This window comes from Hippopotamus amphibius, chromosome 12, assembly GCF_030028045.1.
Source record: "Hippopotamus amphibius kiboko isolate mHipAmp2 chromosome 12, mHipAmp2.hap2, whole genome shotgun sequence".
NCBI lineage: Eukaryota > Metazoa > Chordata > Mammalia > Artiodactyla > Hippopotamidae > Hippopotamus > Hippopotamus amphibius.
In genome coordinates, this window is record NC_080197.1 from 30,722,946 (window position 1) to 30,746,323 (window position 23,378).

Below are 23,378 nucleotides of genomic sequence, written 5' to 3' on the forward strand. Positions count from 1 at the left end.
TCTCAGGGCCTTTGCACCTGCTCTTCCCCCTGACATGAAATGTTCTTCTAGTCGCTATGCATTTGGCTGATTCTTTTACTTCCATCAGGTCTCTGCTCAATGGTCGACTCTTTACAGAGTTTTTTCCAAACCCTCCATTCTAAAATAGAACCTACCCCATCCTTTGCTATTCCTCACCTGCTTAATTCTCCTTTGTAGGGCTAATGTTACTTGGAATCACATAATGCCATTATCTTATTTTCTATGGCAGCCCCTCAAAGACAGGGGTCTACTGGAAGGGCCTAAAACCTCCCTGCTGCTCTTCCTTTTTCCTTCATTTCTTCTGTCCCTAAATATTGAGCTCCAGTCATGTCTGGTGCTGTGTGAGGCTCTAGGGAACTGGAAGTAGGCATGTTTGTCGACAGAGAAAGGTGAGGAAGAAGGCTTGCCATAAATGTTCATGTAGATGCTTACCTTGAGGAGGGCTGAGTGAGGTAAGGTGATGTGAAGAGCCCAGGATCTCAGTTCAGATCCCAGCTAACAAACTCCTCCCGCAATCTCTTCATCTGTAAATTGGGACTAATGATAGTAACTGCCTCATAGGATGGACGTGAGAATTCTTTGTTAATTTCTGTGCTTGACAGGAAACTTTAACAAATGTTGGCTATTGGTCATCATAATAAGAATAGGTTACTTCTGTAACATAAGAAAAACCAAAGTACCGGAAAAAATCTTCAAGACGTCAACAATTTTTCAAGTTGTCTGGCTCTCCTCACAGCATGCAGAAGAGTTCACACTCCTTATGGTTTTCCCAGAACTTCAGATCCAATCTCTCTTAAAATTCAGGTGGGAAAACTACTGGAAGGGAGACTCCACTGGGCTTGCTCAACCCATGGGGCCAGTGAGGACAGAAGTGGAGCCAGGGCGCAACCTGAGCACCACGCAGCCTCCCGTCCTTAGAAGCTCTAAGTAAAGAGATGGGTGTTCATGAGGGCATGGTTTGGTTTGTCTTCTCATTTCTAAATCAACTTTATTGCAATATACTTTACATACTATAAAATTCCATCACCCAGAAAATTCCCTTGTGCCCCTTAGTAGTCAATTCTTAGTAGTCAACCCAAAGGTGACCACCGATATGATTTCTGCAACCATAGGTCAGTGTTGCCTGACTTTAATGGAGTCAAATAGTATGTACTCTTTTTCCATCTTTTTTTACAGTTTTATTGAGGTAAAACTGTAAAACTGATGTACAAAAACTGCACTTATTTAAAGTGTACAGTGTACAGTTTGAAATGTTTTGAACATATTCCCCCCTTGAAAGTATCACTAGATAATTTCAAGATAAACATATCCATCCCCTCAAAGAGTTTCTCAAGTCCCTTTGTATTCCATCCCTTCTTCCCCACCCAATTATGAAGCTGTTTTCTGTCACCATAAAGTCGTTTGCATTTTCAAGAAATATCTATAGAATCATCCAGTATATACCCTTTTGTTCCTGACTTCTTTCACTTAGCATAATTGTTTTGATTCATCCATGTTGTTGTATTAACACTTCGTTCCCCCCCCCACCCCCACCCCCCCAACAGTGTGGTATTTCTTGGTACAAGAATACCACAATTTGGTTATCCCTTCATTTACTGATGAACATTGGTTTTCCAGTTTGGGACGCTTACAGAAAAAGCCAGTATAAACATTCTTGTACAAGTGTATTAATGAACACAAGTTTTCATTTCTCTTGGGTAAAGACCTAGGCATGCAATTACTGGGCTATAGGGTAGATATATATATTTAACTTTATAAGAAATCGCCAGACTCTTTTTTCCAAAGTGGTTGTACCACTTCACATTCTTACCCACTGGCTTAAATTTGACATCAATCTTGTTCCTAACAGCTTCTGTAGTTATTCCCTCTTCCTGAAACGCCTTTCCACTAATTTTAGCATGGCTGGCCTGAGGTCTCAGCTTGTGCTACTGTTACAGACTTAATCGTGTCATTTCCCCCCTCCCCACCCTTGCCAAATTCATATGTGGAATTCACAACCCCCAGTAGCTTAGAATGTATCAATAATATATTTGGAGATAAAGGGGTGATTAAGTTAAATGAGCCAGGTAGGGTAGGCCCTGATCCAATACACTGGGTCTTTATAGGAAGAGGAAAAGATACCCACACAGAGAAAAGGTCTTATGAGGACACAGCCAGAAAGCGGCCATCTGCAAACTAAAGACAGAAGTCTCAGGAGAAACCAAACCTGCCAACGCTTTGATCTTGGACTTCTAGCCTGCACAGCTGTGAGAAAATAAATTTCTGTTAAGCCACCTAATCAGCGGTATTTTGTTATGGCAGCCCTAGCAAACTAATACAGAGGCCTTCCAATCAGCATTTTGTAACCATTGGAATAACTGACTCGGGCAAGAACCATCAATGAATGCTTAAAAACAGTGGATGAGAGTCTGATGAACAGGATAGTCTCAAAATTTCTTCCCACAAGATATTTAATAATTACAAAGGGAAAAATAGTAACTTTTCAGTGGAGTACCTTGGCAGACACCACCTTAACCAAGTGATCAAAGTGAACATCATCAGTATTGGATAAGAAAACATCATGTGCCTCCTGATGTGGTACACTGAGGACATACCTTCTTTCAGTGCCCTTCCTGCCTGCCAAAAATGCATAATGTGATTCTAAACATGAGAAAATAGCAGATAAATCTAAATTTAGGGATATCTAGAAATTGACTCACCAGGACTCTTCAAAAATGTTTAAGTAGTAAAAGACAAAGAAAAGCTGAGTAAATAACTGCCTTTCTAGAGTAAAGGAAATTCTAGAGGCAGGACAACTAAATGCAACATGTGATCCTAATTGGATTGTGGGGAATAACTGTACTATTGGGAAAATCAGCAAAATTTAAATATGGAAGACATATTAAAGAATTGTATTATTGTCAAAATTCTTGATTTTGATAATTGTACTCAGATTTTGCAAGAGAATATCCATGTTCTTAGGAAATACACACAGAAGTATTTAGGGATTAAAGGGGCATGATGTCTGAAAATGGTTAAAGTGGTTTTGGGGGGAAAAAGTACAAATATATATTATTTATAATACATATGCAAACAAATACACAGGAGAGAATATGATAATGCAAGTGCAGTAAAATAAACTATTATTCTGGTTAAATAGTATATGAGATTCTTTGCTATTCTTGTAATTTATACATAGATTTGAAATTTTATCCAAAAAAGTTAGTTTTTTAGTGACCACACTAACAAAAGTGGCCTGTCCCCAACCCCCAGGCAGTCTTTAGCTTGTTCTTTTCCTCTATTACACGTACACTGTCAAAAATGATCCTGTGTATTAATTTACTTAATAATATCTAACATTTAATGTGTGCAAGGCCCTGTACTATTCTAAATGCTTTAGCTGTCTAACTTCAGTGAATCCTCCAAATACTGTTCTTCCCATATTACAGATGGGGACGAAAGACACAAGAAAGTGTGTTAATTTATTTACACAAAGTCACCTGTATGCTTTGATGAGGCACAAAACCTTAACTAAGGTAGAGACCGTCTTGTTCAGTGCTCTTTCCCCAGCAACTGAGAACACAAACAATGCCTAGCACATTATAGGCACTCAATAAATATCTATAGATTCAGTCTACAAATGTGGAGCACCTACTAGACACTGAGGTACAAAGCAATGAATGTTTTAAAATTCCTGTCTAAATGGTGCTCACATTCAGCCCTCTCAGCCCTGTACCCAATTAGCCACTTTAGATTTATATCTAAACCTAAATCAACCTATCTATCTATCTACCTATTTTTCATTACGGGCTATCAACCCTGGGAGGTAAGATCCAGTCTACCCATTTTGCAAAAGAGGAAACTGAGACTCCAAGTGGGGCAATGTTTTGCCCAGCATGAAAGGGCTTAATAGGAGACAGGGCCGTGGATTCCAATCCAGCACGGGCGGTTCCCAGGCAAGGGCTATGAATCAATTAAACCGACCAATCCAATCAACCAATCAGTATTTATTAGGGCCTACTGCCTGCAGCTCCTCTTCACGCAGCGCAGCCGAGGAAGAGAGGAGGTTGCGGTACGCAGAGGGCTGCGGAGACCGGAGGCCGCAGCCTGATCGCGGGAATTTGGCGCCTATTTTTTGTTGGTTGGGTGTTCTCGCCTGTGATTGGGCCCCGGCCCCGCGTGGGTGCGCCCGGCTGCGGCTGGTCTGCTGACCTTGGCAGGACCCCGGCGGCGCCGTATTCGGCCAGCCTCCCGGGGGATGGGCCACCAGGAGCCCCCGCTGGCCCGAGCGCTGGCGGGACGCGCGGCTTATATAAAAAGGTTACGTAAAGGGCTCAGCTGGCGCGAACACGTGGAGAGCCGCGGGAGCCCGGGCGCCCAGTGGTCCCCCGAGAGCCCCGCTGCCGTCACCGGCGCAGCAGCAGGAGCAAGCTCTGGCGCACGCCCGACCCGGGCCGCGGCCTCTCGCGCGGCTCCGTACCCGAGGCAGCCCAGGCCCGGAGCGGACCATCCCCAGCCGGGGGCCTTAGGGGGGAAACGCGCTGCCCGGAAGTGGAAGGGCGCCGGCCAGGTAAGGGCGCGGTCCGCGGAGTAAAAACTAGCACCCAAGCTGGCACGACGCCCGCCGCCTCGGGCGTCAGGGGAGGGCAGCTGGGCCCCCGGCTGGGCGCGCTCAGAGACGCCGAACTTTTCAGCCCACCCCGTACACCCGTAGCCCGGAGGGACTTGGGTCGGTCCGCTGGGCTCCGCTCCGGCTTAATTCAGTGGACTGTTTACACCCGGGAGAACACAGGGCGGGACGCGGGGAGGGGCATCCCAGAGGGAGCCAGGCGGGGAAAAAAGATTTCCACGGTCCGAATTTCTTCTAAGGGCGACTTGCATAAGTCGCGAAAGCTGCGGCTCCTTGTTTTTCGTATCACTACACGAGAAGTTAACCGAAAAGGCGGGGAGTTTTTTATTTTCTTTCCGGCTCCCCCTCTGAGCCAGCGTCCCGTGGTTTCGTCTTTCCCGCTTTCCCCTCCCCTCCCCCGTTCCGTCCGCGGCCGTGGCTTCCGTCTTAAAGGGGCCGTGGCGGCCGGAGGAGGAGGAGGTAGGACGCCCTGCGGCCTGCGCTCCTTGCCTCCCCGCCTCGGCCTGGTCGTCTAACCGATTCTTTCGCCCGCAGGTCACAATCCAAGGTCCCGCTCCTCCGCGTCCCGGGGCCGGACGGAGGGATGAGGCAGGGGGGTCCCGGGCAGCGCCGTTGCTGCTCCCCCCGCCGCCCGCAGCCATGGAAACGGGCGAGGAGGACGGCGCCCGCAGAGGTACACAAAGCCCCGAACGGAAAAGGCGAAGCCCAGTGCCGCGGGCACTCAGCGCGAAGCTGAGGCCGGCGGCGGCGGCCCAGGCCATGGATCCGGTGGCGGGCGAGGCCTACCTGGCGCGGCGGCGGCCGGAGGGCGGCGGCGTGTCGGCGCGGCCGCGCTACAGCCTTTTGGCGGAGATCGGGCGCGGCAGCTACGGCGTGGTGTACGAGGCAGTGGCCGGGCGCAGCGGGGCCCGGGTGGCAGTCAAGAAGATCCGCTGCGACGCCCCCGAGAACGTGGAGCTGGCGCTGGCCGAATTCTGGGCCCTGACCAGCCTCAAGCGGCGCCACCAGAACGTCGTGCAGTTTGAGGAGTGCGTCTTGCAGCGCAACGGGCTGGCCCAGCGCATGAGCCACGGCAACAAGAGCTCGCAGCTCTACCTGCGCCTGGTGGAGACCTCGCTCAAAGGTAGGAGCGCCGTGGGCCGCCCAGGCCACGCGTGGCCTGGGCCCACGAATCTGGTGGGCTCGGCCCAAACTGACCCCGGGACCCCTAGGCCCTGGTCCCGCTCCTGTCGCCCTGGACCCGACACACCCTCCTTTCCGGGCCAGGCATTCGGGCCACCCTCTCCTCTCCGGATACAGGATCAGTCCCTAGCAGTAACGTTAGCTGATATTTTCATAACAAGGGCTCATTAAGTGCTAACCATTGTCGTAGTAAGTGTTCCGTAAGTGTGAGCCATTATTATGAAATGTCTAGCACTTTTAGATTCGGGAGTGGAGGGGGTTGGGTTCTGAGTTGGTGGAAGAACTGCCGAGCCCCCTCGCACCCTAGGGCCTCTTCTCTTTCCTTCCCAAAGCAAACAAAAAGAAAAAAAAAACTTTGCTGGACCCACCCACACCTCCTCCCGCTCTGGTTCCAAAAGCTTCTGACACCCTCTGGCTCCACCCTGCAAACTCGTTTCCTGGTCTTCATTTTCCCCTAAGCCCCCCAGCCCTTCATCCCAGGGCAGTCAAGCAAACTGGTGGTTTTCAGGCCAAGTCCTCTTGGGGCCTGCCGAATAATAACCCCACAGGTGGGCCTAGAGCTGTCACACAACAACGTCTAACGTCTTTTCCTCTGTTTTACAGCCACCCTCTGAGGCTGGCTTGCGAGTTTATTTATAGGGAAGATGGGGCTCAGTGAGGCAAAAGGATTTTGCAGTCCTAGGAGGGCTAGTCCTGGTTTCGGGGTTTTAACTGCAGTTAGGGAGTGTGTGCATCCTAAGTGCTCCCGTGTCTTGTTCAGACAACAAGTAGCCAGGGGTCTGTTCAGAGAGGAGAGGGGCATTGGGCTAGGAAGGCCTGAGGAGACTTTCTCCAGGGAGAGGTTGCTAATCTGAACCCCAGCTCTGCCCTAAATCTCTTACAGAATGACTTGAAGTAATAACTTTAAAAGTAAATCCTCTCTTCTTTCTCGATAAATGGAGAAACTAAGGATTAGAGGTGAAGGAACATAAGTTGATAAGGTTAATCAGCTTGTAGGGGAAACAGTGTGTACTCCTGGTTTCTTCACAATTTTTCATAGCTTAAGCAATGTGAACCCAGATCTGTCTTGATGCGAGGTCTCAATCCTTTTAAAAGGGCTAATGGTGTCCTCCCTCCCCCATGGGTGAAGTAGAGCTGACCTTAGTAAGAATCGGTAGGATTTGGATAGGGCATTTTGTTTGGAGCTTTTGCCTGGCTTTAAGATCCTCCAGGCCCGTCCCAAGACAACTCCTTGTCCCATTTGAGGTCCGTTGTTTGACAGCAGATTGAGGACATGCTCAATATTACCTGGGGTCCTTTTTTAAAATAATCTACTTTTTATGCCCATCCCTGTTCCATCTGTCCTGAAAAGCCCACTCTCTCTCCAGGGTGAGTATGTTTGTTTTGAAAGGACTTTCCAGGAGATTCTTACCTGTATTCTATAAGCTCTTTACTTCACTTCACTCTCTGTGGTTAATGAATGGTCTGGACTTCCGTCTTACACAACTGCCTTGCATGCAGGAATTTGCTTTGCCAAAGGATCCCCTTCTACCCTCAGCTCATTGATACCAGTCTTGAAACTTCAACCTGGGTTGGAAGCCTTTACTTTGTCTCCCTATGTATACTGTTCAAGCTTTCCTCACTTGTAGAATTTGTCAAAACTCCACAGTAAACAGTGGCAGCATAGCACAGGCTCTGGGGTTAGACTCCCTTTTAGTCACAGTTTGTCTCAGCTGGCCACATGAGACATGGGACAAGTTGTGTCAGACCTCTTGGGAACGTTCCTTTATTCATAGGGTGAGGGTTCCTCTGTCATAGGGTTGCTGTGCAGCCTGGGATTGTCAACAAGCGCTCCAGATGAGGAGAAATTTGCTGCTTCAGTAAGTTCAGGCTACATTTTGAATCTTCTTCCACTGTCATCCCCTTCGAAATTCACAATGTTCCTGGTCAAGTTTCCCAAACTTGACCATGGAACACATTCTGTTTCCTGTGTTGTAGGTAGTGCCAAGTTGACAGAAACACTGGTATTTTCTTCCTCCCTTTGTGAACTAAAACTGAGGCCTAAAAGAAATGAAATATTTTGCTTTAGGCCACGTACTTAATATGTCCCTTTTAGTTATTTGGAGTCTTAAGTGTATGAGCCTCTACTGTGGGTCAGTTAATGTTCTGGGCTCAGGGAGAGCAGTAAAGACAATGCATGTTGCCTCGGCTTATAAACTGATGTTCAGATTTACATGTCAAGTGTTAATTTAACAAGCAGTTAATAGGCATGGAACTTTTTGCTATCAGTATTAAAGTGGAGAACAAATACCCAAATTACTCCCAATTAAGTTTTCCTGACTTCAGCTTCCAAAATTTAGCAGTCCTGATACGCCCCAGGGCAGACTCCTAGTTTGCAGATAATCTGGTTCAGCTCTGTTCGTAAACAGAATGCTCTTTGCATTCACCTCTTGCCCAGTCTCCTGCAATTTAGAATAATTTTGAGTAGACTGGAAAGTGTTAATCTGCCTTAAAGTCTTGATGAACCAAATCCACAAACTTTTACTGAGGTCCCTATAGTGGTATTTGCAGAGGGAAAAAAACTTTGTCCCAAAGGAACTTAATTTGAAAAGTTTGAGGACCTGTAGAAGACTCAAATGCTAATCAGGGTCACAGGAGGAAAAGGCAAGTTGGCTCATTAAGGGCTTTGTACTGTATTGTACAAATTAACAAGTAGGAGAATCAGGAGTTAGCCGGAAGTTAGCAGAGAAGGTGGGCTTTGAAAGAAGGGGGCCTAGGAACACATGGATAGGTAGAGAAGAAAGTGCAATTTATTTCACAATTGGGCCAAATAGAGACCAAATAGAGACCAAATAGAGAATGGTTGTCCATCCTCCACCTCCACCCCAAGCAGCAACTCCACCAGAAGGCATTTCTCTAGCTTAAAAAAATTCTGTATGAATAAACCAATATCAAAAAAGGGGTAAGGGGACTCCTTAATGCAGTTCTTCATCTTTTCCAGCTTTGATAGACTTCTCTGTCTTATGTCCTTCTTTTCTCTCTGAACGTGGCTAGACCAAAAAGTGCTACCTAGAGCATTTACATAGAGAACAGAAGTTTCAAATAGTTAGTAGTGAGCCATCTTAGATGTCTGATCTGGCCTTCTCGTTTCACAGGGAAGGAAACAGAAGCCCAGAAAAGAGACAGGACTTGCCCCAAATGAGTTAGTGATAGTATTCAAACCAGCCTCCCAGGCTTTTTTAAACCAAATTAACAATCCTGTGAATTATTTGGTTGATGGGTTGGTGGCTTTGTTTGACTTGAACTTCTCATTAGAAAGGGGTTAACAGTTTGCTTTTATCCCCTTGTTTCCAGTGCCAAAGAACCCTGCCCTGATTGCACCTAAAACTGAATTCACGATCACTGCCACTTAGATGGCAGCCAAGCCTGAGCTCTTTGTCAGACTCAAATTCTGGTGCTCTCTGTAAGGTGCACAGTGATGCTTCTGATAAATAGCAGCAAATCAAGATAAAAAATCCACCACAAACTCTCAAGCCTCATAAAACTGAATAATTAGAAGTTTGGAAAAGCTAGGAGCCTAGCTTATCCCAACTTGGTAAAACTTGTTCCGTTTAACCAATTATTTGATGTTTGCAGTACTCAGGAAAGCTCCCTATGAGCTTTCACATGAGTGGGAATCTCAGCCCTTGGGAGGTAGTCTTGTCTGCACACTGGTGCCCAGTGGTAACTGTGAGCCACACTCTCTACTAGAAGAGGCTATGCAGAGTTGCCTCCACGAGGCATGCAGAAGACTTACCCATGACCATTGTGCAAGGTCATGAGGGGTGGGTGTCGTAGAAAGCAGAGGTTCCCTCAGGGGGAGCAGGGGAGGAAGTAGACCTCAGTAAGCTGAGGGGGAGCCAGTGTGGGGAGGGACCAGGGTCTTAGTGGATGGGTTGTCAGCCTGCAAACTCCTCTCAGCCCATTGAGAACCCAGGGGAACCTTGGGCTCAGAGCTGGGTCGCCCCCTCCCAGACCTCTAGAAAGCAACCCTGAATTCTCTACAGCAGCTTTGGGGCCTCAGAGTTTAGAGATCCCGGGGTAGAGGCAGAGCTGAATGGTAATCTTTGGCTGCTCTGACATAGGTATAAGGCAGCATTAGGGGCCCTGGAAATGAATGGGATACAGTAGAACATTGGTATTGACTGGGAGTCGGAAGGTCTTAGTCCCAGTTTCAACCTGTTAATGAAAGCTAAAACTCACTGATTGCTGTGTGCCAAGAGCTGTTCTAAAGGTGTTCTATTAACTGATTCAGTCCTCACAACCACCTTTTGAAGTCAACACTAATTTTCCCTGTTTTACAGGTGAAAACCTGTAAAACCTCAGGCACTGAGGTTAGTGACGGTGCCCAATGTAAAGCAACTAAGCAGATAACCAAGCCAGGCTCGAAGGCCCGGCATTCTGGATTGAGTCTGCTTTCCTTCACAGCTATACTGCACTCTTGGGATAGATGGCTTAAGTTCTGGGCTCTCCTGTTTTTCTTGGCTGGTAAATGGGTGTAATCATATTTTACTCAGAAACTAATGGCTACTCTCTATTTTCAAATACGTGTTAACCAGCATTTGCAGCACTGCTGATTTCTGCTGATGCCTCCCCTATGTCTCAGCTGCCAGGAACCCTCTACCTCCTTTCTGTTCCACTCTTGATTGTCTTGGGAAAACCACACAGACTTTTCTTTTCTCTTGTTACTGACAGACTGCTTCCCTGCTATGTGCATTGGGGGTACCAGCCCCAGGAGATTGAAGCAGCCCTTATTTGAGAGTTTTGATTAATTGGGGTTGTATTAGGTAGGACTTATAGTGTAAATAAACTCAAGGAGAGCTTAACTCCCCAATAGAACATCAGTTTATTTTCAACTCGAACTTGGTTTTTGGAGGTATTTGGCCAGGGGCCCTCCTCAGTGACTCACAAATTCTGGATGCTTACCTAGTTGTCTTAATCTACACATTCTGCATGCCCCATATTAGAACGTTCTCTTTTAATTCTGTTTTAAGCCTCTCCCGCTAACCATTCTCATCTTGATTCATTTCACCCAGTTATTGATCCGTGCATGTGAGGTGCATCTCAGGAGCCCAGAGACTTGGTCTCATTCCACTGTGGTGCCCAGTCTAAGGGAGGAGATGGGTGCAGCACAACCAATGATACTTGACTGCAGCCTGTGAGAGGTGCTCTAGGGGGACAGCTGGCAGGAGTGTGGGCTAAGTTTAGAGGAGGGAAGGGTGAGTTGTAAAAGAGTAAATCAGAAGTGAGCCCGGCATGCAGTAAGGCTGGGCATGTGGAAGGCCCATTGCACATGGAGAGAGAAACAACCGGGACCACCCTGGGTTACTCCCTGGTCTGCCTGGCCAGTGGGATCTACATTGTTAACAAGATCCTTGCAGTGTTCCAAGTCCTAATAGCTAACCTTAGATTTTCATTTTCATGCCCTCATTTAACCCTTTCTACTTTAGATTGGAGTTTTTGTAACCTGGTTTTATACACAAGAAAATCAAGTAACTTGTCCAGTACCACAGCGGTGAAGGGTCAGGGTCTAGGTTTATATGCAGCTATTCTTTCCAGTTTCCATGTTCTTGACATGCTGCTTTATCACCATTCAGACACATTAACATGATTAATATCAGGTAGTTGTCTGCTCTGGTGTCCAGGCACCTTGCAGGATGTTTCATATGTCACAATTAAGCCTTCTAACAGTCTGTTGAGATAGGTGTCTCTTCCCAATTTATGGAAAGTTAAATATTCATAGGGTCTTTTTTAGAAGTTTGCCCAGGGTCACATTAGCCATGTGGCTAATGTGTGGGAGTGGGTGATTTTGACCCCAGGCTTGGCTGGCTGCTCCTCCTTTCCACTGGGCCTGAGAGTTCCTAATTGGCCTTTTGGCCTCTGTAGGACACTGTATCTTGCCCTGGCAGCCACCCTGAGGGGGTCTGTTCTCTAGTACACAATGACATTTGATTAATGAAGTACTTTAAATTGAACACACCCTGTGGTGTTGACACTGGACCCAGCTCTTTAGAGTGACACAGCTCAAGGTCATTGAGACTGGGAGCAGGGCTTGGTCTATGTGCTTACCTTGGGAGAACATGCTGGATGGTCCTCATCTTTAGCATCTTCTCAGGACTGATCTTCTTTCGTTAAAAGTTGTGTATTAAAATTTTTATTTAATCAAGAGCAAGGATGGCTATGGTCATAACAAATTCAAACCTCATTTCTGGATTCCTTTATAATATTTTCTTAAACATAACTTTAAAATTTTATATCTTATTTCCCACTCCACATTAAACATGCTTATAACGTGTTATGTGGCCTTCTCTTTTGGCTTAAGTAAATTTTGTTGAAGTAAAACATGGCCCTTTAAGCATTCAACTAAGTGGCAATGCCATTATTAACCATTAACTACCCTACCCGTGGACAGTTGTTCTGACTCCTTTTACTGCGCTGTGTGGAATTCTAGTTCTGTATTGTTTTTAGTGCTTGGTGTGCGTTTTTGTTGCTAGTGGTGGTAGGTTTTTGTTTTTGTTTTGTCGTTTTGGTACTCTTCTCTTAAATTCCTGGAGTGGGATTTTTATGTCATTGTGACTATTTTGAAGACTTGTGGTAAATATTGCTGAATTGTTTATCTCAGCATGCTTATCAAAATCATAATTAATCCTCTGTGAAAAATGAATCAGCATTGTGTGGTTGGCCTGCCAATACTAGAGACTTGATGAACATAAACTCCTTGGGGGCGTACGTAAGAGTACTTAACAGGGAACTGTGTCAGAGTGGGAAATGGAACATCCAGGGGTTAACTTCTGCCGCAGGCAGCGAGAGGCAGCAGTAAAGCATCCCGGTTAGGAATCCAGGCTGTAGAGACTCGGGGGTCTGCCTCTGTGAGACTGTAATGAGACCATGGGCAAGTGATGTAATCTTTTGAGCCTCGGTTTCCTCACTTGTAAAAGGGTCATGTAAGTAGATGGAAGTTAAGAGTAAGAAGAGAGGATTGGCTTCTTCCTTCCCGTCACATGTGGCATGTGATGAGTTGCTAAGTTCTGTTGATTCTAAACCTCCAAGATCTTTCTCCCATCCTTTTCTCACCTCCTCCCTTGCCAGCCTTCACTTAAACTTTCAGAACCTCCTGATATGTCTCTGGGCTGCTAGTCTGTCTTCCATTTCTAACTCCTGCCTCCAAAGGGAACCTGTTTTGTCGATTTTCAGACGTGTTCTTCCACATATTAACGTCTCTGAAATCAGAATTTAGTGGCAAACCAGAGTGTTGTCAACAGCTTACCTAAATGGTGTATCTAACTTAACATTGATGACTTCTTAGTTTCAATAAGCAGCTTATCTTTCTAAAATACTTCAAGAACTTTTAGTCACTTCCCATTTGTTAGAGTTCACATTCTTTTAGTCTGCCAGACACCATTTCTTATGACCTGACTCCAGCTTCATCTCCAGCCTTGTTTCTCCCCATCTCCCAGCACATCTCTTCTGTGGTTACCCCAGATTACCTGGGTCCCTCACTGCAAGGTTACAACCCCATGTGCTGCACACCCACTCTCTTTACCTGGAGTGACACAGTGCGTGACTCTCAGCCTGCCTTTCTCTCGTCCTGACCACCTTTCCCTGTGCCTCAGGCAGAACTGCCTCCTGTTCCTTACTCTCATGGCTGCAGTCATTCTGCTTCTAATGGCCAGAAACCTTCCTAAGCAGCAGTCTCTGCCCTTACCACAACTCTGGTGTGTGACAAGCAGTGTGTACTCTGATATAACTGTGTACTTATACTAGAGCGTAGCAGATGTAACTCTTACATATAGGATGGTATACAACAAGGTCCTCCTATAGAGCACAGGGAACTATGTTTAATATCCTGTGACAAACCATCATGGAAAAGAATATAAAAAAAATGTCTGTATGTGTATAACTGAGTCACTTTGCTGTACAGCAGAGATTGGCACAACATTGTAAATCAACTGTATTTCAATTTAAAAAGAAAAACTAATTTCTGGAGGATGCTTGGAAATACGCTTATAAAATCCGGGGTACTTTGTATCCCTTTCCAGGAAGTGCCTGCATTTCCATAGCTCATATTGACTTATCCTTATGCTGAGCCTGTTGACCTCAAGTTTCTGAATACAGCCCATTTTGTTGCGAGACTTCAACACTACTTATGTCCGTGAGTAATGAGATGTGAGGCACCTGCTTGATTTTTTTAAAAAAAATTATTTCCCTGTGAATTGTGGCATAGGATATATTTTGAAATACAGAGTTTATTTTGTGGTTCTGGCTACTGAACTTGGAAAAGGTAATAAAACACCCCTGAAGGTGGGCCTTTCTTCGCCTCTGTAACCTGGGAGTCCGCACGTTCTGGTGGAGGGATGTGGCTGCAGAACGCACCCACCATCGTGCATGGCAGTGATGAATAGTTCCTGCAGCCCAGTGGGCTCGCAAAGGTTAATTTACCACAAATCCTTGTCACCTCCAAATAACACTCTTTTTTTCTCCAGCTCTGGGCAGCTAAATTGTTAACCCTTTTTAGTCTTATAGAACTGTCAAGTTTATACTAAACAAGGGAATTATAAAACTTAAGTAAATTTTGTTTGTTTCTATCACTTCGAAAAACTGAATTTCATGCGGGGATTCTACTAATTCCTACGTGTGTCTGTTCCAAATTTTACATCCCGAAACTGGGGAAATAGCCACAGGGTGGCTTCAGTGACCCACTGGGCTCACTGTGAGATAGACCTGAGCTAAAACTCCACTGGTCACCTGACCACCATCAGCCCCTACCCTGACTGGTGGACCATGGTGACGTTTTGAGTCTCCAGGAATTTGTCAGCTCAGAACCAGTGTTCAGTAATCCCTGGAAGTTTGGCCATTTTCGCTTCCCCAGTGCACAGTCACCCTGGTAAATAATGAGACTTGGGCCTTGGCTGGTCAGAAGAGGGAAATTACCTGGGAAATCGGGCACATGTTGAGTAGGTTGGCATTGCAGGATGGGTCCTAAGGTACACGTTCAGATGCACTTGCACAGATTTGGGGAGAGGGAGGCATCTTTTACGTAGAGAGGTCGCCTCAAATAGAAGTGGCCTTCTTTGGCTAGAATATGGGTTTTAGCTATTACAGCCTGAGAAATGTGATATAATCATTCACCTTCATTTTCTGATTTCAGTTTCATCTTTTGCCTCGCGTGTGAGAGCTATAGTCTCTGGCCTCCAGCACTGGGAGTATTGAAATTGGTGACTTGCTAGGACTTGGCTGGGGTCCGGTGGAAATGATGATGTAGGAGATGGTAAAGGATGTGATTCCCCCAACATACCTTATACTCTGCTGACTGTGACTTAACTCACAGGAACATGTGGTGTAAGTGTCATTCTCATTTAATGGGTGAGAAGACCGAGGCTGAGAGGTTCAGGGACTTGCCCCAGGTTCTAGCTATCTTCCCGTCATACGCAGTCTCAAAACCACCCAGTAAACCAGGGGTCAGGATTGGGGTCAACCTAGACGCCTGCCTTCCGGTCTTCTATTACTCTCCCATTACTGCGTGTGTCACTGTGTGCTCTTCTACTACTCGCTTCTCGACAGAAATGCACCCAGTGCGTCGAGTGCCATGTTCCCTCCTTCCATCTTGCCGTGATGTGAGGTATCTGAGAGGCCCAGGTAGGCAGTCTGCCTGACGGAAAGGACCAGAATTCTTACATGCCTCTCATGGTTTTTGTGGGCAGCTGGGATTCCTACATGAAAACAATGCTGTAGCTTCTCAAGAAATAAGCCCAAGGCCCTTGCCTGTGCAAAGAAGTGCTTTTTGTCTCTGGGACAAGTAGCCGCATTCCCCCACTTTCCATTCCATCATACTCACTGATGCTGTGTCTGCTTCCTGTCCAATGCTGTCATCTCTACAAACAGCCTCCTCCTTTGGTATCCCCTGACCGTAGCTCATTCCCCAGAGCAAGTCCCTCAGTCCCAAGTCTCATCTACCCACCCACTCACTGACTGAGGGCATATTTTTTTTCTTTAACAGGACAACAATAATAGCATGCGTTTATTGGATAACTTTCCCCCGAGAAGTGACTGAAGGCACTTTTTTACCTTTTTTTTTCTTTTTTCTTTCCCTGGATTCTCATAACCTGGACTTATAGTGCATGTAGTCTGTTTTGCAGTTGTTTTCTTTTTAACTTCAATTGCCATAGTTACCAGCTTTGTATATAAAATGATCATCATTCCCCACCCTTTTATTTCCCTACCAGAAGTTTCACTGTTTTCTGATGTGGCCTTTGCAGAAGGAATTTGATGGCTTTTTAATAGTTTCCTTTCTGGCTCTACCACCAGCAAGCATTTCTTGCTCTCCTTTTTATGGATCTTTACTCTGAAGTCTAGATTCATCAGGGCTCAGATCACCACTTCATTTTGCAGTCTTTTTAGGTAAAGAGCCTCAGCCCACTAGAGCTGATGACCTAGAAAGAGGATTATGAGATGGGAAACAACTGATTTAAAAAACAAACAAAAAAACAACAACAAAAAACCAACAAAAGAAAACAAAAAATTTAAAAAAAAACAAAAACCCATCTGCCCTAAATGGGCTCTACCTGTATCACTTTTGATGGTGAGCAATGTAAACAAATGATATAATTACAGGGAGATGTGGGCTGTCAGATCGTGGTCAAAAACCTACAGCTTTTGCCTTGTCCGTCTAGTCATCTTCTTGCATCAGCCTGGAACTCCCAAACCACTGGCTTTTCGTAGGCTGTGTGCCTTGGTAATTTCGGGGCTTAGTGGGATCTCATCCGCATCACCCGTTCTCCTTGTAGTAAAGTAAATGACTGGGAAAAGGAACCCTCTGGCAGAGGCTGTGTGAGGGGGTGCAGCTTTCATTTTTGGTAGAATGGAGACACTGTACGGGGGATCAGAGGACTTGTTCTTAGGGTCTGGCTGAGTCACGAATGATCCATGCGACCACTCGGGGCAGGCCCAGCCTCCTCATCAGCGAGATGAGACATCTGCCTACTTAGGCTCAAGCCTCTAGGGCTCTTACAGTCATGCTAAGGGTTGAGGGTACCATCAATTGCTTTATAAAGTATATTGGGATTTGTTTGGAGATGCCAATCACCAGCTTTCTTGGAGTTTCTGTGGTTCAAAAGGAAAGACTTTCTGGGGAAGGCAGAGCTGGAGTTTTAAGCTTCAATATAACTTGATTATATCTTATACCCACTTCAGACTTCCTGTTTCTACCTCTCTGGTCCATATGTTCCTGTGCCTTGTTACCCATCCCATCTCAGCCTGGAGTTCTTTTCTGGCTTCTCCCTGCTGTGACTTACTGCCTGTCTCTCAGGGGTCACTCAAGTCTTGCCCCTTCGGACTTCTTTAGATCTGACTCCTACGCACCTGCAGTAAAACTTGACCTTGGTGCACGTGCGCAACTTGCCGTTTTCAACATCTGTTATCTCCTTCAAATTAAACTTCAAAGAGATGGGCCTGTCACGTGCCTAACTTGTGCTAGGCATATGGTGGGCTACCAGAAAACACTGAGTTGGAATGTGTCTGAAATAAAATTGTAGTGCCATTCTAGATGCATCAACAAGAATCCCCGTACAAGGCAGGCAGGGAGGGAGGGAAGGTCTTTGGCCCAGCATGGAGTAACAGACACGTGATGGTCTATTCACATTTTCCCTGGTCTCAGCAGCAGCCCTGGGAGATGTGGGTGGTATGATGCTGCCTATTTGGAGACAATATAATGAAACACTGGCTCTGCACTCATGAACTTGAGTCTGTTAAACTCTTAAGTCTCTGTGAACCTCGGGTTCATCATTTTATTAGATGAGGCCATTTCTTCCTACCTCCTAGCGTGGTGGTAAATGTTAAGCTGAACGTCAGGTACCTGTGTTGGTACTGTGTATTACATACAGCCATTTACAAGTGAAGAATCAGAAGTGGAAACTGGGAAAGGTGAACTAAGTTGCCTCCTGGTTCCCTTATCTTGTTATCCCTGAACTCACCCTGTACGAGTAGAGGTGGGCCTGCTTGTGTAGTGCTGGCTCCGTGCCAGTTGTACTGGTCCTCTTGGATTGGAGCAGGTTGCCATCACTGTCTCTCCTACTCCAATATGCTGCATCCCTTTAGTCTAAGTGGTGTGACTGTGTCCATCTCACGTGGGCTCTTTCTGGTCTTCCCTGATTTAGGAGAAAGGATCCTGGGTTATGCTGAGGAGCCCTGCTATCTCTGGTTTGTCATGGAGTTCTGTGAAGGTGGAGACCTGAATCAGTATGTCCTGTCCCGGAGGCCGGACCCAGCCACCAACAAGAGCTTCATGCTGCAGCTCACGAGCGCCATTGCCTTCCTGCACAAAAACCACATCGTGCACAGGGACCTAAAGCCAGACAACATCCTCATCACAGAGCGGTCTGGCACCCCCATCCTCAAGGTGGCAGACTTTGGACTAAGCAAGGTCTGTGCTGGGCTGGCCCCCCGAGGTAAAGAGGGCAATCAAGACAACAAAAATGTGAATGTGAATAAGTACTGGCTGTCCTCAGCCTGTGGCTCAGACTTCTACATGGCCCCTGAAGTCTGGGAGGGACACTACACAGCCAAGGCTGACATCTTCGCCCTGGGCATTATCATCTGGGCAATGATAGAAAGAATCACTTTCATTGACTCTGAGACCAAGAAGGAGCTCCTGGGGACCTATATCAAACAGGGAACTGAGATCGTTCCTGTTGGTGAGGCGCTGCTAGAAAACCCAAAGATGGAGTTGCACATCCCCCAGAAACGCAGGACTTCCATGTCTGAGGGGATCAAGCAGCTCTTGAAAGATATGTTAGCTGCTAACCCACAGGACCGGCCTGATGCCTTTGAACTTGAAACCAGAATGGACCAGGTCACATGTGCTGCTTAAAATTCAGGGCAAAGCATCTTGGGTGTTTTTAAATTAGGTGAGTGTACTTCTTTTTGTTCTACGTGCACACTTACTGGACTACTGGACTCTTCAGTCTGGGCCCCAGGAGGCAGGGGCTATGGAGTTGGGGGAAATGCAAGGTTGAAGAGAACGAAGTGCTCATCAGTTACCAAAGCTTCCTCCCAAGTCTCAGGAGATGTGGGATTATTTGAGTACAAACTAGGAAGTCTAGAGAAGTTTTGAGTGGCCATTGCATTTGAGCTGAGTCTAAGTTTTTTAGAAACACTTTCTCATCAGTTAATAAATGCTTACTGTAGAAAATGTGCAAAAGAAGTACGGACAGTTTTTTTTCAGAATATGAACACTGTCCTGAATTTATCCAATTCTGCATAGTTTAGATCATGCCCTTTTAGGTTTAGTTTCCTGCTCTTTCTTCCATTCAGCTCTAACCTGAGGATTTTCTGTGTCATACTTTGAAAACATGGCCTGAAGTAAATGGTGCCATTATAGATACAGTGATGTAACCATTTTCCCACTTCAGATAGCAGATGGTTTCTCCATTTTAGATACTATAAACAGTGTGAGTAAATATTCTTATAGAGAAGTCTTTGCTTACTTAACAGGTCGATGGTGGGCTTTCATTTGTCAGGTACCATGCTAGGCTCTGGGATAAGGATGGTAAGCAAAATCAGAAATGTGCCCCATCCTCTGGACTTCTGCAGCTTAGTCGAGGAGAGAAACATTAAATCAGTATTTATTATAGTTGCTTTACAATGAACTAAGGAAATTGACCTTTCAGGGAATAGTACCCAGAGGGAAGAGTAGGAAATTGGAAGCAGAGGGGAGCATTCCGGGTAAAAGGCCTAGGCTATGCAAGGGACTTGAAGCCAGAGGGAGCCTAGCAGGTTGGAGAGCCTCTAGCATGTTGGAGAGCCTCTAGCAGTTTGCAGTAGTGAAGGATGTAGACAGGTGGTAGTTGGGGAGGACAGGGGCCTGCACAAGCCTGGATAGAGCTGAGGTGGAAAATCCGAAAGTGTGTACCAGGAACAGCACTGGGAGTGCAGTTGGGCCAGAGTCTGCAGTGTGAGCAAGGGAAATGAGACTAGAAATAAGGTGAAATGTGGTACCCTGAAATTTGACCTTGACTTAGTAGGCATGTGGGAGCCATCTGCAAACTAGAGCAGAGCAGTGTAGCGTTCAGCATGGGACTTCCTTGGTGGCACAGTGGTTAAGAATCCACCTGCCAAGGCAGGGGACATGGATTCGAGCCCTGGTCTGGGAAGATCCCACATGCTGCAGAGCAACTAACCCCATGCGCCACAACTACTGAGCCTTTTCTCTAGAGCCCACGAGCCACAATTACTGTGCCCGCATGCTGCAACTGCTGAAGCCTGTAAGCTTAGAGCCCATGCTCCACAAGAGAAGCCCTGCAATGAGAAGCCTGCGCACTGCAACAAAGTAGCCCCCTCTTGCTGCAACTAGAGAAAGTCCACTTGTAGTAATGAAGGCCCAGCTCAGCCAATAAATAATAAGTTTAAAAAACAAAACAAAAACTTCAGCATGTGCAAGCCGATTTGAACTGGAGATTGGGACACCAGTTGGACCAATTATTTGATTCACTCTAGGAAGGGGTGTTGTTGAACCTAAGTGTAGTAGCACTGAGGGTAGAGGAGTGCCTGGATCTTTGGGGCAGAATTGGCAAGGCAAGTGGCCATTGTGGAAGTAGAAGGAAGTAATAGATATTGGGAGATGAATGTCAGTAGATACATATGCTGGCTAATGTATTGGTCAGATTTGATTTATTTTCCTTAAAAGGAATGGAAAAGAAAAGAACATTAACCACCGTGAGTGCTAGGTATTTTCACATGTACCATTTTGTTTCATCTTTGCAGCCCCGCAAGGGGTTAAGTCATTTACCCAAGATCCTACTAATTTAAGGGCAGGTATATCTTACTCGTGTCCCTTCTCCCCCCCGCCCCTTTTTTCTTAGTATCAAGATGGCAAGCTGGAAATAAGCCAGTCTTAGATTTTGCTGAAGCCTTGAGAGAAGTTGATAGGGGATGGAAGCTGATCCCAGTGGTCACAAAGAAGGAACCTCAGCACCTGGGGCACAGAGCCATTACCTGGGTGCGTTCTTAGTCCCTTCTTTCCCTTTGTCTCCTTTCTTTCCCTTCGTCACCCTCAGATTTCTGGTTGGAATTAGTTAATACTGAGTTGAGCCTGGTTGTGCTTCAGTGTTCTCGGTGAACTTCTCAAATGAGTCACTCCAGGTTTAATTCTTTTATTCCACAAACATTTATTATCTTCCAGGTGCCAGGCCAGTTTGTCCTACTGCCCAAAGAGTAAGAAAACAGCATTCTTAAAGCTAGGTTTGGGGTAGTACCATGTTCGAGCCTAAAAATTGTATTTCATGCTGTCACTTCCCATTTCTATCTCATCTTTTCCACTTTTAAAAAACCTCTTAGAACTCAAGTTTGCCCTGGGGTAGAAAGAAGTGTGTCATTGGAAGAGGGACCTGAATTTGGGTTAGGATCATGGGGTCATCGTAACTAATTGAAATCATGGCCCCTATTTGGACATCCACACTTGGGATTTGTGCTGTGTTGCAGGGCAAAGTTAAAGCTAAACAGGAGTGATTGCTTCCGGTAGGAGAAATAGGTGACCTTGAGATGAGAAAAGATCAGGAACATAGTTATGGCCAAGTGTCCCAGACTCTGACAACTAATGAGGACAGTGCTCGGTCAGTTGGTACCTGTCCCAGCTGGGCACTTAGAATTGTGGGCCAGTGCCAGGGCCCAGGTCTTTGACCAAGAGCTGAGCCTTGTAGTGCCGAATGTTCAAATCAATTGTGTTGTAAATGAGGAATGTCTGGCTGGTTAGAGAATCAGAGGCTTGAGCTGGGGAGAACTATCCCCTTGCTCCCAATCAAGCTTTATAAATGGAGAAGCTAATTCCATACATTCATTCAGCATATTTATTGAGAAACTATTTCCCAGGGACACTTTGAGGCACAAAAGATACATTAGTGAACAAAACCAACAAAAATTCGTGCAGTTGTTGAGCTTACATCTACTGGGGAGACAAACAAACATAACTGTTAGCTGGGGGTTGGTGGGGGAGATATAAACCAGGATAAGGGAGATCAGAATGCAGGGAGGTGAGGGATGGAAGTGTACTTCCAAGTGCAAGAGATCAGGATAGGCCTCAAAGGTTAGAAGTGGTTGAAGGAGTGAGTCATGAGGATTTCTGGAGGAAGAACATCCCAGACAGGCAATAACCATTACAACAGCTTGAAGGCTAGGTAGAGTGAGCAGGAAGGATAGTATAGGAAAAGAAGCTAGAGAGGTAATTAGGAATCAACTAGAATAGCTTTGTAGGTCACTGTAAGGATTTTGGCTTTTAATCTTCAGGAAGATGGAAGGTGATTGGTGTGTTTTCAGCTCTGTGATACCTAATCTTTTGAAGGAATTACTGGAACTGCTGTGCTGTAAGTAAACTGGAGGGAGCAAGTGAGGGGATAAGGTGGGAGGCTATTATGATAACACAGCTGAGAGAGAATGGTGGCTTTGAACAGTGGAGCAGGGGAGGTAATGATTGGATTTGGGGTGCATTTTGAAGTCAGCCAACAGGATTTCATGCTAGATTGAACATAAGATGTGAGAGAAAGGAATTAAGGATGACTCCCAAGTTCTTGGCCTCGGAAGCCATTGGAAGGATAGAGAGGATCAAATGAGATGGCGAAGACATGAGGAAGAACAGATTGGGCTGGAGAAAGTTAGGTCTTGGTCACCTGAAAGTTTGGAATGCCTGTTTAGAATCCAAGTACAGAAGTCCGAGGGACTTCCCTGATAGTCCAGTGGTTAGGACTCTCCACTTCCGCTGCAGGGGGCACAGATTCTATCCCTGGTCGGGAAACTAAGATCCCATATACCCATGCGGCTTGGCAGGGAGAAAACAAAAATCCCTAGTGACCAAGTACAGAAGTCAAGTAGGTGGTTGAATGGGTCTAGAGTTCAGAGGAGAGAATGGTCTAGAGGTACAAATTTGAAGATGACCAAGGTTTTGAAGTGGGCATAGAGAAGATTTCACAGCAGAACAGAGCTTGGAGAGAAGGAAAGGAGGCCAGAGATGTGAGACCTGGGCATGGTGTCCTGGAAGCCAGGTGGAGAAAAGACGGAGGACGAAAAGAAGGAGGAAGGAATCAGCCACGGCATGTACTGTAGGTAGGTTGAATGAGATGAGATGAGACTGGGTGCCGACCATTGCATTTAGCGACTGGGAAGTCAGTGTTCGTGAGCAATTTTGGTGGCACACAGTAAGGGGAACCCTAACCAGAGTGGGTTTGAGAGAGAATGAAGGGGAGGAATTGGAGACTGTAAGAGAGTAGACCAATGATTCCTAAAGTTTTTGGTCTGAAGGCCTCATTGTACTCCTGAAATTGAGGATTCCAGAGTTTTTGCTCTGGATTATATCTGGATATGGGGATTAGAAATTAAAACTGAGAAATGTTTTAAATGTCCCTTTCAAATGAATAATAATTCAGTTACATATTAACATACATAACTTATGAAAAATAACCTTTCAGAAACATGTTTGAGTAGAGTGGCATTGTTTTTCATATTTTTGCAAATCTTAACATCTGCCTTAATAGCTGGATTCTCATTTGCTTCTGCTTTTGTAACC

At 45.9% G+C, this 23,378-nt stretch overlaps 1 protein-coding gene across 2 annotated transcripts in view; it reads left to right on the forward strand.

Moving 5' to 3' along the window:
- Positions 1-4,036: 4,036 nt before the first annotated feature.
- STK35 (serine/threonine kinase 35) overlaps positions 4,037-23,378 on the forward strand; it is a 39,313-nt gene continuing 19,971 nt past the window's right edge. The window contains exons 1-3 of one of the 2 annotated variants that reach the window (XM_057702713.1): positions 4,037-4,570; positions 5,165-5,753; positions 17,983-18,732. In XM_057702713.1, the coding sequence (XP_057558696.1) occupies positions 4,259-4,570; positions 5,165-5,753; positions 17,983-18,695 (1,614 nt within the window). In that variant the 5' untranslated portion in view covers positions 4,037-4,258 and the 3' untranslated portion in view covers positions 18,696-18,732. Of the gene's footprint in view, positions 4,571-5,075; positions 5,090-5,164; positions 5,754-17,982; positions 18,733-23,378 lie in introns of those variants that run through there. The other variant, XM_057702714.1, reaches the window with a different exon arrangement.